The sequence below is a fragment of the Phocoena sinus genome, chromosome 14 (genome assembly GCF_008692025.1).
Source record: "Phocoena sinus isolate mPhoSin1 chromosome 14, mPhoSin1.pri, whole genome shotgun sequence".
NCBI classification, from domain to species: Eukaryota; Metazoa; Chordata; class Mammalia; order Artiodactyla; family Phocoenidae; genus Phocoena; species Phocoena sinus.
This window is the reverse complement of record NC_045776.1, coordinates 79,966,212-79,980,947: the sequence shown is the minus strand read 5'-3', so window position 1 is coordinate 79,980,947 and position 14,736 is coordinate 79,966,212. Positions and strand designations below refer to the sequence as shown.

The following is a 14,736-nucleotide window of genomic DNA, read 5'->3' as shown; positions in this document are numbered from 1 at the left end:
TAGTAATCAGTGGCAAATCAGCTTATGTCTGTTGGTAATCCATTTGAGGATAATTGAAAATTTGCTGTGTTCATTTTATTTATGGGTTTCCAGGTGAATGCCAAACTCCCAGTTGGGACCCCAGATTACATGGCCCCTGAAGTGTTGACCGTCATGAATGGGGATGGAAAAGGTGCCTATGGCCTAGACTGTGATTGGTGGTCAGTGGGAGTTATTGCGTATGAGATGGTTTATGGAAGGTCCCCATTCACTGAGGGAACCTCAGCCAGAACCTTCAACAACATCATGAATTTCCAGGTAAAGAGCCATTATTAGATTTTGAAGTAATATTGAGAAATGTCGTTTAAAATTGTGCGAATGAAAGTTTATAATGTAAACCAGCAGTTCTGGATAATAACAGCTACTACTTTATATAGCATTTTACGCCAAAAGCGGTTCTAAATGCTTTATTAATTGTATTATATTGACTCTCAGCTGCCAGTAATTATAAGCTTATGCCATCATTTTATGTACCATTAAAAAAGAAAAACTGCTGCCCATTAATCTAGGATATTTCATTGATTTCAGTGTTGTCAAATGTGAATAAAATGGGAGTCTTAAAATTTGTGAAATATAGTTCATTAACTTGGCTAATCCTCAAACAATCCTGTGAGGTAGATGATATTATTATTTTCATTTTACAGATGAGGAAGCCAAAGCACAGAGTGGTTAAGTAACTTGCCCAAAATAGCACAGGCAGTCTGGCTTTGAAATCCATGTTCTTATATGCAATACTGCTTAGTACTGCTGGCTGTCAAACATGGTAGTAAAAGTCAAAGACATGGATTAGAAATACAGTAATAGATACATAAAGTAGAATTAAACCTGTTTTCTAATAACTGTATTTGTCACTATAGTAAGCCCATTTCTTTTTTTTTTTTTTTTTTTTTTTTTTGGGGTATGCGGGCCTCTCACTGTTGTGGCCCCTCCCGTTGCGGAGCACAGGCTCCGGACGCGCAGGCTCAGCGGCCATGGCTCACGAGCCCAGCCGCTCCGCGGCATGTGGGATCTTCCCGGACCGGGGCACGAACCCGTGTCCCCTGCATCGGCAGGCGGACTCTCAACCACTGTGCCACCGGGGGAGCCCGTAAGCCCATTTCTTAAGGATATGATGAATATCTATGTTTTAGTTTCAACCAAAAGGAAGAAGAATGTATTTCACAGGTTTTTATATATCATCCAATTTCTTCCTGGGATGCTTAATGCATATTTTTCTATGTATAGTACACTTTTTGTGTGCTTAATACATACATACATTATTTGTCATTCCTGAGTCTACTCCTGAGTTAAAGTTTCCCCTGAGATGATGCTTGGGGCTCATTTGTTTCCTTCATTTCCATCCATTCATTCAGTAACGAGTGAAGTGCACTAGGCACTGTTAGTTGTTAGGTACCAGGTTTGCAGTTCTGGGCAAGAAGGAGAAAGGCCCTCTCGGCCTTCTTTCTCCATCATCACACAAATCAAAATACACCGTGTATGTGCAAAAGCAGAACACGGGGAGCACGCAGGAGGGAGTGAGTGATAGGGTGGGAGAGGGAGGCCGGGAGGTAGGCAGGGAAGAGGGGCTGAGGTTGGGGAGGGCCTTCTGGGCAGAGAGGACAGAGTGATTTGTTCAGACAGCTTTAAATAGCTCATTATTGTTGGTTGGCAAACAGCGAGGTGGGGAGTGTAGCTAGATGAGATGGGAGAGGGTAGGTACAGAGATCAAGTTATGAAGGGTATTCCTTGCAAGGGAGCTAGGCCTATTGATATGAATAGGCTGTTTATTTTGGGAACATGCCTTTGGTCCCAAGTTAAGAGGGCATAAAACTTCCTTCTTAAAAAAAAAAAAGAAAGAAACTTGCATATACGAGAATTACTTTTTTAACTTGGAGACATGAGAAGCTGAATTTGCTAAGGGAATAATAATTATTATTTTTTTTTGAAATAGCGGTTTTTGAAGTTTCCAGATGATCCCAAAGTTAGCAGTGAATTACTTGATCTGATCCAAAGTTTGTTGTGTGGCCAGAAAGAGAGACTGAAGTTTGAAGGCCTTTGCTGTCATCCTTTCTTCTCTAAAATCGACTGGAGTGACATTCGAAACTGTAAGTAGAGTCGTGTTCCTTCAATTCCAGTGTTAGGATTAAGAAACGCTTAAGAATGATCTGAAATTACTCTGGCCCACAGAAGCTGGTATAAATTATATAAGTAAGGGTTTTAATTACTTATAGGAGTAGAAAAGGGTAATGATGTAGCTGTCTTTAGTAATAAGTCTTCTTTAACATTGTTGACACAGAACTGGGTCACTTAATCAAACTCTGTGTTTATGTGGCCTTTGGATTATTACCCCTCAGTACGTTAGAGGTACAGATTGATAGAGAGTGAAGGTTGTCACTTGGTTTGACAGAATTTCTTCCCAGAAGAAGAGTGGACCTAACTATTTCGTTCACAAGAATAGGAAAAAGACTCAGATTAGGCAAAGTGCCAGGGTTGCTCTGCTAACGGCCAAGCCTGCCCTAAAGCCATGAATGCCTTGCTGTGTTCGTTTGTTTCCCTCTAAAATATTTGTCTTTGCTCACAAGCATGTAAAACCTATAATGTACATGCACAGTGGATTCATTCATACATCGCTTTGTTATCAATTAGTGCAAACTAAATTCATTAAAAACAAAGACCTGATTTATTATCAACAAATGCAAAATGCTTGGTGTTTTACAAATTGGTGGTTTTTTTCCAACCTTTTTATTCTTGGATGTGTTGTTGATTGAATGTGATCTAATGACCTGACCCAGCGATTAGCGTAGATTAGGGTCTGTAGGAAAGCAGTTGGCCTGGTTGAGTGTTTGATTTTTAGTGATTTCCCTCCTGATAGGGAAATGGAATCCATTTCTAGGTGTCAAAACCAGGCTTGTAGTTGGAGCTGCATTGTAATTATAACCTCTTGTACCTTCAGCTGGAATGTATGAGTTGGGTTAACAGGCAGTATTGTCCATTTTGATGGTTTCTCTGACCCCCTGCCAAAATATTTAAGTAGGCTGTATTTCCATAAATTGCTCTTGGCATTTTTTTTTCTTCCGTGAGCGACATCACTATATTTTTCAAATCTTTAGGCACCAACCCCCAGATCTCCAAGGTTCAGAGCTTTTAACCAGCAATATGTTTTTTGTTTTTTTCTGGCTGCGCCGAGTGGCTTGTGGGATATTCGTTATATCCTGACCAGGGATTGAACCTGCACCCTCAGCAGGGAAAGCACCGAGTCCTACAGGACCACAGACCGTCAGGGAATTCCGAAATTCCCACAGCAATATGTTTTCAGTGTGGTCTTCCTTTTTTGCTTTTGGAAAGATTTGAAACAGTTTCTTTTTGATGCTGCTCAGATACTTAATCTTTTCTGGCCTAACCTTATCTCTGTAATCTTCTTGAATAAGAAAGTTCATTTCTTTATGCCTGCCCTTGCCGATGGTGTCTAATAATGTATCTTCACTCTAGTAAGTCAGTGAACGGTGATTAATTACACAGGTAACTTTATTCTGTATTTTGGTAAACCTTGATGATGTTTCTGGTATCATGTCAGAATTCTCAGATTTCGTTCTAGTCTTTTCCTCTCAGGCTGTGTATTGGTTTTAGGCTTGTTGGGCTTACGAGGGTAAGTACTGTTCTGTAAATTATAATACATAGTGCCCAGGGAGGATATGTGTTGGCACAGAGCGTGGCCCCTGCTGTCCATCATGAGGCCCATCTTGTGGAAGGTCGTGGTTATCACTGGGATGAGATGACTCTGGGATGAGTCACTGCCGTCTTGGTCATCTTCACACTTGTTGCCTCCACACTTGACTCACCATGTCTCCTGTGGTCCTGCTTAATGTTTCCGTATCCTGATAAATATCCACTTAGTTTTTCCTTACCTTTAACACGTGTTTCTCCCCCTCCCACACCCAGTTCATATGAGGGAATTCTCATCCAGATTCTTTTTTTAAACTTATTTTTTAAAATGAAAATTGTATATATTTAAGGTCTACAACATAGTGATTTGATACACATACATAATGGTGGAATGATTGATTGCTACAGTGAAGCTAATTAACAGTTTCCTCCCTCCCTCCCTCCTTTTCTCTCTCTCTTTCCCTCCCTCCCTTTATTTTTTCTTTCTTTCTTTCTTTTATGAGAGAGCACCTGAAATCTGCTCTCTTAACAAATTTTCAGTATTCACTACAGTATTATTAAGTGCAGTCATCACACTGTACATTAGATCTCTAGGACTTGTTCATCCTACATCACTCCAACTTTGTACTCTTTGACCAGAATCTCCCCATTTCCCCCACCTCCCCACCCCTAGTAACCATCTTTCTACTCTGTGCTTCTATGTATTCGACTTTTTTAGATTCCACATATGAGTGAGATCATGTAGTTTTTTTTCTTTCCGTGCCTGTCATATTGCCCTTTGCACCATGACCTCCAGGTTCATCCATATTGTTGCAAATGGCAGGATTTCCCTTTTTTTTTTTAAGGCTGAGTAATATTCCATCACACATATGTAAATAATCCATTCGTCCACTGATGGACACTTAGGTTGTTTCCATATCTTGGCTACTGTGAATAATGCTGTCATGAACGTGAGAGCACAGATAGCTCTTTGAAGTACTGATTTCATTTTCTTTGGGTGTATACGCAGAAGACGGGTTCCTGGATCACATGATAGCTCTATTTTTAGTTTTCTGAGCAACGTCTATACTGTTTCCATAGTGGCTGCACCAATTTATATTACTACCAACAGTGCACAAGGAGTCCCTTTTCTCTACATCCTTGCCAATAGTGATTATCTCTTATCTTTTTTTTTTTTTTGTGGTACGCGGGCCTCTCACTGTTGTGGCCTCTCCCGTTGCGGAGCACAGGCTCCGGACGCGCAGGCTCAGTGGCCATGGCTCACGGGCCTAGCCGCTCTGCGGCATGTGGGATCTTCCTGGACCGGGGCACGAACCCGTGTCCCCTGCATCGGCAGGCGGACTCTCAACCACTGCACCACCAGGGAAGCCCCTTATCTCTTACTTTTTGACGATAGCTATCCTAACAGGTATGAAGTGATATCTCATTGTGGTTCTGATTTGCATTTCCCTGATGATTAGGGATGTTGACCACCTTTTCATATACCTGTTGGTCATTTGTATGTCTTCTTTAGAAAAATGTCTTTTCATGTCTTTTGCCTTGAATCCTGATTCTAAAACTCTAACAGAAACTCTTGGTGTTTTTTTTTTTATAAATTTATTTTATTTATTTACTTTTGGCTGTGTTGGGTCTTCGTTGCTGCGCACGGGCTTTCTCTAGTTGTGGCGAGCGGGGGCTACTCTTCGTTGCGGTGGGCAGGCTTCTCGTTGTGGTGTCTTCTCTTGTTGCGGAGCACAGGTTCTAGGTGCGTGGGCTTCAGTAGTTGTGGCATGTGGGCTCAGTAGTTGTGGCTCATGGGCTCTAGAGTGCAGGCTCAGTAGTTGTGGCACATGGGCTTAGTTGCTCCGCAGCATGTGGGATCTTCCCGGACCAGGGCTCAAACCCATGTCCCCTGCATTGGCAGGTGGCTTCTTAACCACTGCACCACCAGGGAAGTCCCTCTTGACGGTTTTTAAAATATAAGTCCTAATATAGTGGTTCAGAAGAGTCATGAAATATGTTTGCCTTAAAGAAAATTTCTTGTAATTTATTCTCTTTCTAAGATGAATTAATTGATTATTTTAATTTTTACTTCTTGGCCGCATTGTGCAGCTTGCAGGATCTTAGTTCCCTGACCAGAGGTTGAACCCAGGCCCCCAGTAGTGAAAGCGCTGAGTCCTAACCACTGGACCATCAGGGAACTCCCAATTTCTTGCAGTTTAAGTAAACGTTTTACTTTGGAATAATATCAAATTTATAGAAAAGTTGCAAAGATAGTACAGAGAGTTCCCACATACGCTTCTCCCAGTTTCTCTTAATGTTAGCATCCTACATAACAATACCACATTTGTCAAAATAGGATTAGCATTAGTATATAACTATTAATTAAACTTCGACTTCATTCCAGTTTCCCCACACATGTCCCTTTTCTGTTCCAGGAATCAACCCAGGGTACCATATTGCAATTAGAATGTATGCAGTAGATATGACTTATCATGGCTGAGATGCTTAGTGTGGCTCAGCCAGTGGGTGGGAGCTCCATGCCCACTGAGGATTGGTAGGGCCTTTTCCTGGAGGTTCCATGGCATCCCTGACTGCACAGAGTGCTATGGTATTCATTTTCAGTGTCTCCTAGCAGATTTTACTGCTTTCCACCAACCTCTGATCCTTGTGTATTTGCAATCAACTCAGGGTTTGTGATTGAAAACATTGCTGGACTCCATGCCATTTGAGCTATTTTCTACTAGGTAACTCTTAACAGAAATTATGCCTTTGTTTAGTCCTGTTTCTCTCACACACATTGAGTGACTCTCATCAACCAAAGCACTTGAAGTCATTAGGTTTCCCGAGTTCCTAGTTGCTGCTCAGATGCCTTGTGGTTCCAGGCTGTTGCATATTTCCACACACGAGATTGTCCCTTGATGAAAGCAACATTAGCCTTTCTGCTATTTCACCGCTAATTCTTCTTTTTCTTGTTGTAACCAATGAAAGGAAGTAGTGCTTAACACAACAGGTAATAGTCTTCTAAAACTCATTATCTCAAGAGGTGGGCCTGGCAGGATATATAAATGCAATTTAAGAAGGGTCTGGGCAAGTTCATGAGTGACAGAATTGGGAGTGGCTACTGGGAGAAACTAGGACATGCCTTGGCTTTGACCCCTGAGGTCAGATGGGGCATCTGCACCTTCTTGGGTCCGGCCACTTGGAGTTGCTGTGGGCAACACCGCCTGAATTAGGAATCTGACCTAGTTCAGGAGTGTTTATTCTCCCAACAAGTCAAGAGCTCTCTGATGAGTTACTGCCACTCTCATGGGTTACCGTGCACCTATTACCCTGATGTTTCATTCCCAGCCTCATGTGATCAGATGTAAAGTTGAGTTTTTAGCTGCTTATTACTATTATTTCAAGGCTGCTTTCCAAGTTTTAGTAGGGGGCCTCTTAAGTATACTAGCTGCCCCGAGCTGTGCAATTCCAGCGATGTTTCAGATGTTGGGCAGGAGTCTGATTGTACCCCCCGCCTGATTTTCTGGGCTTCTGGAAAGTTGAAGCCAATCAGACCCCCTCTTTTGTGCCTTTGGGGTTATGCCTACCTTTCCTGGCATCATGCACCTGTTCGTGTCAATGGGAGAGTTTTACTGTCAGGTGTGCCCTTCTACTCACATCTTTTTAAATGTCTTCCCCCAAAGGCATAGTGACGTCAACGGAACCAGCACGCTTGCACCTTTCATCCAAACCAGCTAAGTCTTGACAGTGAGAAACGCTTAATGAGAGTGTTGATTGTAGATTGTTTCCTAGAGCATCTATGGCTAATGCTCTAGAGAACTTGTTTTGTCTGTTGCTTATGACTCGGCCTTCTTCTCTTGAATCATCTTCCTTTCACTGTTCTCAGAAAGGCACAGTTCTTGCAAAATCACTCTTGAGTTTCCAGGTCCTTAGCGTTTGTTACAGAGAGTACGTTTCATTTCCATCCGGTAGTGACTCAGTGGTGGTCGTGTGCTGATCTGCCTTGAGATTTTCCCCTGCTGAAGAGGTTCCTTTGTCGTTGATCATTATTCACTACCTGGCCCCCGAATGGCTGTAGTGAAACCGCAGATGCACAACCCTGTGATCGCTCTATAAACCTGAGGGATGATGGCCTTTGGTTTAAAGGAAAGGGATTCTATGGCTTCCTAGCCTCGGGTGAAATTCTCACTTATTGTTGCGTGTGGAAATCAGCACCGTGAGACTCACTGGGTGTTTTATTTCAGTCCTTCAGTCTGATAGGTTAAGTAGCAACTGTTCGGTGACAACCACCAAGTATTTAAGTATATTATGCTATGTTACTTCAAAACAATTCAGAGGTAAGAATTATTGTACCCATTCTACAGATATGTACACTGTGGTAACTTGTCCCAGGTCATACATCAAGTGAGAGAGAGGGTCTAGATTTGGGTTGAGGTCTGGGTGGTTCTAGATAGAGCCCGTGCTCTTAGAGCAATACCATGCATGCCTTAGCGTAAATAATTGTTATTAATCATGTTTGTGTTGATGACAAATAATAAACCGCTCTTTAGTCTCTGTGTCTGTTCAAGCACATTTGGAATTTGTAGCAATTTTGAATCTACAAGATTCTTCATGATATCTGAGTGCTACATGCTAAGTGCTAAGTGCTATGTGCTGTGTTAGGTGCTGTAGCTCTATTGATGAATAACTTTGGATACACCCCTGCTTTCAGGGAACTTACAGTCTAAGTTATAGGTCCCTTGCTTAAATAGAGCTGTAGTCCTGTTTAAATTGCCATACCACATAATGGTAGGAATTTTGGGAATTCCCTGGTGGTCCAGTGGTTAGGACTCTGCACTTTCACTGCTGTGGGCCCAGGTTCAATCACTGGTTGGGGAACTAAGATCCTGCAAGCTGTGTGGTGTGGCCAAAAAACCAAAAAAGTAGAAAGTTGAATGCTTAGTAGGTCACCCACTGGCTTACTGAACCACATATGCTTGATCTTAAACAAAATGTAGACTGTGACCCAGTGACCCCTTCCCCATATACAGCATCCCCTTCTTTCTGCTAACCTATTACCCTCCCCATGCCTCAGATCTAGCCTGGGAAAGGACCACGTTGGATCGATGACTCACTTCTAAAATTTTTTTTTATAAAGCTGTTTTCTTTCTTTCTTTCTTTCTATTTTATTTATTTATTTTTGGCTGCACTGGGTCTTCGTTGCTGCGCACGGGCTTCCTCTAGTTGCTGCGAGTGGGGACTACTCTTTGTTGTGGTGCACGTGCTTCTCATTGCGGTGGCTTCTCGTGGAGCACAGGCTCTAGGCACGTGGGCTTCAGTAGTTGTGGCATGCAGGCTCAGTAGTTGTTGCGCATGGGCTCTAGAGCGCAGGCTCAGTAGATGTGGTGCACGGGCTTTGTTGCTCTGTGGCATGTGGGATCTTCCCGGACCAGGGCTCAAACTCGTGTCCCCTGCATTGGCTGGTGGACACTTAACCACTGCGCCACAGGGAAGTCCTCACTTCTAAAATTGTGATTTATAGTCTCAAGGTGAATTGAGAGGACTTGATTCATGTTTTCTGTTTATTCTAGGTTATGTAGTTTCTCAACCTCGACACTGTTGACATTGAGGACCAGGTAATTATTTGTTCAGGGACTGTCCTGTGAATTGTAGGATGTTTAGCAGCACCCACAGATGCCAGTAGCACTCTGCCCCCTGTGGCAACCCAAAATTTACCAGTGTCCCTTCGGTGGTACAGCCGCTCCTAGTTGAGAACCATTGTTTTAGAAGAATTGGTCAGATAGTTACCAGGAGAGAGAATATCACAGTAATCAGACTCACTCAAGACTGCCATTGCTAACCAGCAGTGGAACTGTAGTCTGGGGTCAGGGGGACCCTGCTTCACTGAGTGTGGTCCATGGACCAGTGGCATCAGCATCACCGATATCACCTGGGAGCTTGTTAGAGATGCAGAGACTCAGGCTCCCCTCCACCCCAGACCTGCTGAGTCAGAAGCTGTACTTCAGTAAGATCCCTAGGAGTAAAATTTCTGTGTGTAGCATTTGTGAAGCCCTGCAAAAGGAGAAAATGAGATCTGTCAGCCTTAGAGTTTCTTGGCGCATCTTGGCTGGGTTCTCCTTATTTTTTCCACTGGGCTCAGGGTAAGGGGAGACCGCTTTTTGGCTAAGGACTTCCCCGGGTGGGTGGAACTGCTTGGAAATGCTGGATTTTAGGCTCTGCTTTTGATGAATTTAAAGCTTTTCTTTCAGACGGACTGTACATCCTTCATATCTTTCGAGATGGTGGTTTAACTTAATCTCCTCCTGCTGATAGCAAATAGTTGGTTGTATAAAAGGCATTTGTATGCCTTCTACCCCCTGCCCCCACCATTACTCTTGTCCCATATTTACTTTTTTTCTTTTTAATTGAAGTATATTTTGGTTTGCAATGTTGTGTTGGTTTCAGGTGTACAGCATAGTGATTCAGTATTTTTGCAGATTATGTTCTATCATAGGTTATTACAAGGTAATCGGTATAACCATATTTATTTTCAATTAATGATGGATTACATTTCCTTCATTATCACTTTTTAGGTGTGTATTATATTGCTGTGCCCTTTACTGAGTACCTACTATGTGCCTAGGGGCCCTGCAAAGCACACTATGCATATTATTGTCCTATTTACTCCTCCTAAAACCTCTATGAGGCAGACACTATATTTGGGCCCACAGTACAGATGAGGATACTGAGGCCTAAAGAGATGAAGCCACTGGCAAAGGGCCAGTAGTTGAACCAGTAGTTGGCAGTGGTAGGAGTCTAACTCAGGTCTCCCTGACTCCAAATTCACTTTGCTTTTTTTTGGGCCGTGCCGTGCAGCTAGTGGGATCTTAGTTCCCTGACCAGGGATTGAACCCAGGCCCTTGGCAGTGAGAACGTCCTAACAACTGGACCGCTAGGGAATTCCCAAGTTTACTTTGCTTTTTAAAAATTTATTTGAAAAAGCAGTACAGTCCATGATAAAAAAAAAAAAAAAATTCAAGCAACACAGAAGGTTAAATAGTGAAAAATTGTCTCCTTCCCACCGCATGCCCAGTGCCTCTCCCTAAAGTGAACCATTATTGTCAATTTCTTGTGTAACTTTCCAAGACATTCTGTGTGCTAATATAAACACCAGTATAGTCTGTACTCAACTGCATTGTTATACTGCCTCCTAAGAATTCAGGAGTTTTTATTGTCAGGCTGTTTTCCTGCCTCATTGAAATAAATGAAGGAGAAGTCTTTGTACAATCCCACCATGTTTATGCTTTGAATTGGTCATCCTGACATTGAGTTCTGATGGGTGGTTCTCTCTTCTCAAATGAAAACCCCTTATGGTTTTGACATGCATATTTCATTTATTTCTTTTGGTGTTCTGCTTTTAGAATAGCATTATCTCAGTGACTTGTACATTGTGTGTGTGTGTGTGTGTGTGTGTGTGTTTTGGTTTCGAGCCTTTTAAAGGTCTGCTTGTTTTGGGGTTTCTAGCAGTTGCACACCTGCCATGTTTTGATTTCTAAGCTAGTTGGATTCTGGCCGTGTTTTGATTTCCAAGCTAGTTGGAGGAGGACAGCAGATGTACTTCTCTGTTAACCTGGGTTGGCCTTTAAATGTATCTCTCTGTGCAACACCCACCCAGTCACTTCAGGGGCTGGAGGAAATGAGGAAGGGGAACTGGGGGGTGTTTGGGGGATCAGCATGAGGGAGAGGAGGGTAGAAGGGTAAAGGGATGGTATAGTGATGGCAGAAACTCAGTTTACTGGACCAGGAGCATGTGGGCACCACCTGCTAAAACATAAAAAAGGAATAATGGGGACGTGGTCAGTAGCTCTTACAGGCTAAGAGATATACAGGGAGATATTTGTATGTCTCTTGGGGATTGTTCTGCTTTTTAATTTTTTTATATTTTATAGAGTAAGTTATTGATAAGAGAAAATAGGCTAAAAAGAGCTAAAAGCAGGGAATTTCCTGGTGGTCCAGCGGTTAGGACTTGGCACTTTCATTGCTGGGGCTCCGGGTTCAATCCCTGGTCAGGGAACTAAGATCCTGCAAGCCACACATTGGGGCCAAAAAAAAAAAGAAAGCTAAATGCATATGGATTAGGATTCTAGAATCTCCCCCTCTAGTTTGAATTTAGAAGCTACCTCCAGAGAGGTTAAAAATATGTAATATTCCCCTTTATTCCAAGATAACTTGAGATGGCTTACTTTAGAGATAATTGCAATACTAAAATGAGAGAAATAAATAAATGGAGAAATCTGGGTGAAGGGAGTGTCAGGGTAAGGAAATAGAGTCAGGGTTAAAGGTAAAAACAAACAAACTCCTGTTACATTGGTAGACGGGGACGGATTTGGGATCCTCAGCCTCCTAGTGGCCAAAGCAAAAAGGAGAATACGAACAGTTGTAAGACCTTCAGTCCCATGAGAAAAGAATCCAGAATGGTGTGCTCAGAAAAGACTCAATTTTCTGGTACTGAGCCCTGAGGAATTTCAACATGGGGTTCCCCAAAATGAGACCCCTTGTGACGTGGTGGAGTGCACCCCTCTAATACGTGCCCTGGGGATTTCCCTATGACCGCGTCTTATGGCGCCTCTTAGTGTAAGCCAGTGCTGCAGTGCGAAATCCCACTTCAGAAAATCATTTCTAAATGTTGCAAATTCATGCCTTTCCTGGGAGAAGATGGGAAATGGGGAATAGGTTTGTTAGAGAGCCCATAAATTGGAGTCCTCAACCCTTCAATTCTCACTTGCTTGGAAGGTTTTCCAGGAAACATGGAAATGATTTGGCTAAAGATTCAACATTATATTAAACATCTGGGACTCTATTCGACAGCCAGCTTTCCAGTCAATTCTGTGAAGTGCGGCGATTGCATTTACGCTCATTTTCCGAGGGCAGAGTTCGGACAGAACTAAAGAGGGAGGCTGGCAGGAGTCAGGAGAGATCAGAGCTGGACGACGACCAGTGGGAGGTCCAGGTGGCTCATGACCACTGAGGGTTTGGGAACAAATTTCAGTGTCTTCACTTTAGAAAAGAGTGCCCGACTCTGTTGGTCCCTGGGGATGGAAAGAAAAGGATAACATTCAACCACAGCATCAGCAGTTTGGGGACCAAGACCCACTGTTCCTAGCCTTCAAAATTCTGACTAACAAAGGACACACACAAAGAACCGATAGCCACGCAGGGACCAAAATAGCCACTTTACTCTTGGCAAGGGGGGCGCTCAAAAGCCTTTGATGAGGGTCTCCGGTAAATTTACGCCCTACCAGAGGAGCATGGTGGGCCTTCTCTCAGGGACAGGGAGGCCTTGCCCCAGTGCGCCTGGTGGGTAAGGAGGACAAGAGCCGTCCGTTGGCTGAGTGCCCACCGGGCCTGGGTGTAGGCAGTAACCTAGGAAGCATTGAGCCCGCTTCTTGCTTTTGAGGCACGGTAACCCTGTGTCCGGTACAACAGCCCGATAAATGCCCAGCTCTGCTGAGTCAGATGAGTTCCTCCTTCCCTAGGTGAGGAGTGAGTCAAGGGGTGAGACTAGATGTGTTCATTCATGGGGTGAAGGAGCCTGAGTGGCAGCTCCTTAGACCAGGAAACGATTGGGGACAAAATATTCTCCCGTCCCAATGGTTGGAAGCAGCTTTATTGAGAAATAATAGGTCGACAATAAGCACATGTATTTCAGGTGCACAGTTTAAGTTTTGACATATGTATATACCTGTGAAAAAATCACCACACTCAGGATAATGAACAACCATCACCGCCTAAAGTTTCTTTGTGCCCCTTTGTAACCCTTCCCTACCACCCTCCCCCCACTGTCACCTCAGGCAATGACTGTGCCTTCTCTCACTGTACTTTATTTTTTTTAATTTTTAAATTTTTTTGGCTGCGTTGCATGGCTTGCGGGACCTTAGTTCCCCAACCAGGGATCGAACCTGGTCCCTCATTTGGGGAAAGCATGGAGTGAAAGCACAGAGTCCTAACCACTGGACCACCAGGGAATTCCCTTTCCCTGTAGTTTAGTTTGTATTTTCTAAACGTTATATAAGTTGAGTCATAGAATATGTTCTTATTTAGCCTGGTTTCTTTCGTTCAGCATCATTGTTCTGAGATTCATCCATGTTATAGCATGTGTCATAGTTCATTGTATGGATATACCACATTTTGTTTATCCATTCATCTGCTGATAGACATTTGAGTTGTTTCTTTGAAATGTAGCTTCTATGAGCAAGTCTGTGGACATGTGCATTCATGTCTCTTGGGTAAGTCTCTAGGATTAGAATGGCCAGATCATATGGTAGGTGTATGCTTCACTTTTTAAGAAACTGCCAAACTTTCCTAAGTGGTTGTGTCATTTTACATTCCCGCCGACAGTGTGGGAGAAATCCAGTTGCTCCACATCTTGCCAACCCTCCAGCAGGTGGATTTAAAGGCACTCATAACTTGGAGTATAGTTAGCTGTGGAGATAGGCTTCCATTTTTACATTTTTTTAAATTAAAAAATTCTGTATATATATATATATATATATATATAATTTTTTTCCCCACGCCATTGACTTGACAAAGAAGCCAGGTCGTAGTCTTATAGAATATCCTCACATTTGTCTCTTTGCTTCTTCCTTAGGGGCTGATGGTGGTGGGTGGTGTTTTTCCCGTCCCTGTAAACTGGAAAGTAGCCCCCAAAGCTAAAATGGAATCTGAGTTGACTTTTATGAGAAGAGTGTCTAGTAGAGGGGCTTCTCCTGGCCAAAGATGGGACAACATAAGCATCATAAAGACTGCAGTGGCTTGAAAGCCATGACATATATGAAAATTCACTCGTTCATAGTGGCAACTGAAAAAAGAAGTCTCATTGGTCGCTTCTGGCGGTTGCTAAGGCCCCACCCACCTCAGTACTCTGAATGTTGCTAAGTATAGGGAAAGGACCAAGCATTTATCCCACCTTCATATTTGAACTATATTCCAGGGTAACCAAGTTGTTAATGTGCTAATAGACGTAGAAAGGATGACGAAATTAGAAAACCACCATTTTTCAGCCCTCAATAAAATAATGATTCTAGGCAGTGATCA

General features: G+C 43.0%; 1 protein-coding gene across 8 annotated transcripts in view; it reads left to right on the top strand.

Annotated features, from left to right (window-relative positions):
* The window catches only part of CIT (citron rho-interacting serine/threonine kinase), a 173,994-nt gene that overhangs the window by 41,226 nt on the left and 118,032 nt on the right, over positions 1–14,736 (top strand). For all 8 annotated transcript variants that reach the window (XM_032654115.1, XM_032654114.1, XM_032654113.1 and 5 more), the window contains exons 8-9: positions 94–297; positions 1,970–2,123. In XM_032654115.1, the coding sequence (XP_032510006.1) occupies positions 94–297; positions 1,970–2,123 (358 nt within the window). The remainder of the gene's footprint in view (positions 1–93; positions 298–1,969; positions 2,124–14,736) is intronic.